This window comes from Octodon degus, unplaced genomic scaffold (genome assembly GCF_000260255.1).
Source record: "Octodon degus isolate 3935 unplaced genomic scaffold, OctDeg1.0 scaffold00186, whole genome shotgun sequence".
Lineage (NCBI taxonomy): Eukaryota > Metazoa > Chordata > Mammalia > Rodentia > Octodontidae > Octodon > Octodon degus.
The window spans coordinates 2,619,981-2,623,285 of record NW_004524762.1 but is presented as its reverse complement, the minus strand read 5'-3'; the positions used below and the strand labels follow the sequence as shown (position 1 = coordinate 2,623,285).

At 34.1% G+C, this 3,305-nt stretch overlaps 1 protein-coding gene across 2 annotated transcripts in view; it reads right to left on the bottom strand.

Moving 5' to 3' along the window:
* Window positions 1-775, bottom strand: part of LOC101591214 (arylacetamide deacetylase-like) — a 13,559-nt gene extending 12,784 nt beyond the window's left edge. Inside the window, exon 1 of one of the 2 annotated variants that reach the window (XM_004643934.2) lies at window positions 469-775. In XM_004643934.2, the coding sequence (XP_004643991.1) occupies window positions 469-606 (138 nt within the window). In that variant the 5' untranslated portion in view covers window positions 607-775. The remainder of the gene's footprint in view (window positions 1-468) is intronic. The other variant, XM_023704072.1, reaches the window with a different exon arrangement.
* Window positions 776-3,305: the final 2,530 nt, after the last annotated feature.

Sequence of the window (3,305 nt, the reverse complement as noted above, 5' to 3'; positions counted from 1 at the left end):
TCCAAGATTTAACTATGATTTAAAAATTGTGCTGCCACAAACATGGGTACACGTACATCACTGTGGTATGATGTTTTTAATTTTTCTTGGGCAATACCCACAAGATGAATAGCTGAATTGAATGGGATCTTTAATCCAAGATTTTTGAGGCATTTCCACACTGATTTCCACAGTGGTTGTACCAGTCCATACTCCCACCAACAATGGAGAAGGAATACATTTTCCCCGCAGCCCTGCCAGCCTTTCTAATTGGTTTATTTCTTGATGATAGCCATTCTTCCTGGGATGGGATAGAATCCCTTCCACCTCAGCAGCTCAGCATTTACCTAGCTGAATTCAATTTCTAATACCAAAAATATAAATAGCTTAACTAATATTACTTTAAAGGAAAGTAATTTTTTAAAAAAAATCAAACCTGGAATACATGAATGCATATGAACATTATAATTCATACAATTTTAGACTTACCAGGTTAATAAAAGCTCTCAGTAGCACGTTCATAAGCACCACTTTCCACGGCTCCTCGATATTATCTGGGATAGGCATATACACATAATATGCTACAAGAGCCCCCATAATTAAGAGGTACACTGACTTTCTTTCCATGCTGTGGTTTCTAAGCTTCTCTGTCCTGAGAAACCCAGAGTACAGTCTCCAGTAATGGTCTGAGTTGTCCACTTGAGGTGTCAGTATAGTACAGCCCCATCCAGGAGCTTTATTTATGTAGATTTCTCACTTCCTTCCAGACTGCCCAGAGCAATGTTAGCTGAACATCCAACAATTATCCTGTGAAATATAAAGCACAATATTCTGTGTGTCATCGGGACTTGTGCAATTCTGTCAGTTTCACATTCCTTGTCATCATCCTTCCTCTAAGCAACCATGCGTTGCATAATAATTAAAGAATAATTTTTTTATTCTTAAGACAATTATACATTCAAAGTTTACTTATTGCATAATCTTTGCTGTAAAACAATGCATTATGGAATAGAGAAAAACAGATGAACGTACTTTATAGTGTTGAGAAGGTAAAACATAAGGAAGCATTATGCTGGCCTGTATACGATTCAAATTATCATGCATTTCTGAGACAGAAATGTTGGCAGCAAGTTATGGTCATTCTTCAGGAAGGACTCTAAAAAGTATAATGCCCATAAAGAAGGCAACAATAGTGAGTATTTATTTATTATATATTCCATCAACCAGATTCTACACGAAGTGATTTGTGTATAATCTAAATAAATCTAAATATTAAATCTATGAGATCTACTTAAAGGTCTTCCACAAATGAATGATACAAGTTTTAACAAGATAAGTACTTGGTCAGAGTCCCATCACATAAGTGTTTCAGACAGGAAACTTAGAAGGCTAAAGAGCATATGGAAAACTTGGGAAAACTTTGTTTTTCTGTTTCTCTATGGTGCATGTCTTTGTGTTTGTGCTTATTTGTTTGGGTGTACATGTGTTCCAGAATGGAAACACAAAGAGGAAATAACCATCTACTTACATGGCCCAGGGTTGTTCTGGTGACACAGTAATGTATTTCCTACCACTATTTTTAACTTCCTTCCTGGCTAACACTCAGAACTTATCATTTGTTCAAGGAATTGATATTTGTATTTAATGGGAAATGAAAATGGAGGAGTGATCTAGGACTTGTGTACTCACTGCTGTGAGGCCAGTTCAGTGTTCAACTCTGATAAAGACATAAATTAAAAATGTGATTCTGTATGAGTTTTTAAAATTGACACTGTAGCACTGTCTGCAATTTTCTTTTTGTAGAACTACAGGTAATTTGTAAGGGAAGAGTTGTTCTTATTCGTATCACTGAAATCAAATGTAATGCTGCAAAGTACAAATCAGTATAATATAAAAAAACTTGTCAAGCATTTCATGAACTATATTTTAAAAAGTCCAAGAAAATGATGAAGCTTGACATGCACCTTTTACAGGCATTGTGATCAATATATATAGTGAATGTTTAAATGTGAAGAAATATTACAGTAAAGGCCGCATTGCTACTAGTCACCATCAGCATGCCGCCCTCTCTCCCAGCCCCTCCCTTCCTCCTGCCACCTTCTGATGCACATACTCTGTCCTGAGTGTCTACTAATGACATCAGGGCTGCCTGGATGTCCTGAATCATTTAACAATTTTTACCTTCCAAACCCATTTTGCCTTGGGAATGATTAAGAAATCACATGGCATCAGAGGTGAAGTAAGCTGGCATACAATCGAATTTGTTTCAAAGTTGTGTTCTGTTGCTTGGCACTGAACAGCCACATTGGCAGTGTTTTTCATCATAAGGCATGGACACTCACGAAAGAGGACTTGCAGAACTGCTCCCGAATCATGCTGCTGATTTCTGCTGGTCTATTTCTGCAGGAGCAGTTAATACTTAATTTCCTTTTCATCTCCTTTTTAATTTTTTGTAACTTTTCAAGACCAATTTTAAATATGCCTATAACTGGTAGTCTAAACAACTAATTTGAAGACAATATTTTGTAATATAACAACTATTGTTGAGTTCCTGTTATTTTGTTTAGTGAAATTCAGTGTCATTTCTAATGGTTTTTTTCCTGCTTTTTTTATTCTTTTTTTCCATGAAAACTGAAAAAAAAAAAATACTGCTCCTGGAAGTGGCCAAAATCAAAAGATATATGTGTTTGAAGCTATGGAAAATATGTTTGGGGTTACTTGAAAGGCAATATGACTTTCCCTATAATATTTATATTTTAATCTGTACATTTACAGCGTATTTTGATAATACCTTAGGCTTTGTTCACATTCACTTTGGGCATAAAAGGAAGAACATAATAACAACATTAAAAATGACTTAAAAACTCTGACCCAGTAACCTATATGTATTATGCCTGTTTGGTCACTGTTTTCTTTATTCAAATCTCCCGGCAGGATATTTACCTTATATAATATTTATACTCCTCATATAGAAATTTAAGCAAAATAATATTACTGTCAAAGTTAGGAAGTATTTTTTATTAAAGACTTGAAAATTATAAGAAAAAAAATATTTATACTCCTCAAGATGAGTCTGTTTCACATGGCATTAACTTTCTTTCATTGGCCCCTAGATATTTTTTTCTTTGTAAAGTTTGTATATTTTTTATTTTAAAGAGAAAAAAACAATAAAAATGACACAGAACTTTAAAAAATGATAGGAAATTAACAATGGTTATTTTATTACATATACTTAGATTACTAAGTATATGCATTTCAGACTGATCAAAAATATAAGCACTAACTGTTCCTTTCAATGAACTAATAGAAATTGCATGTCATTGTCT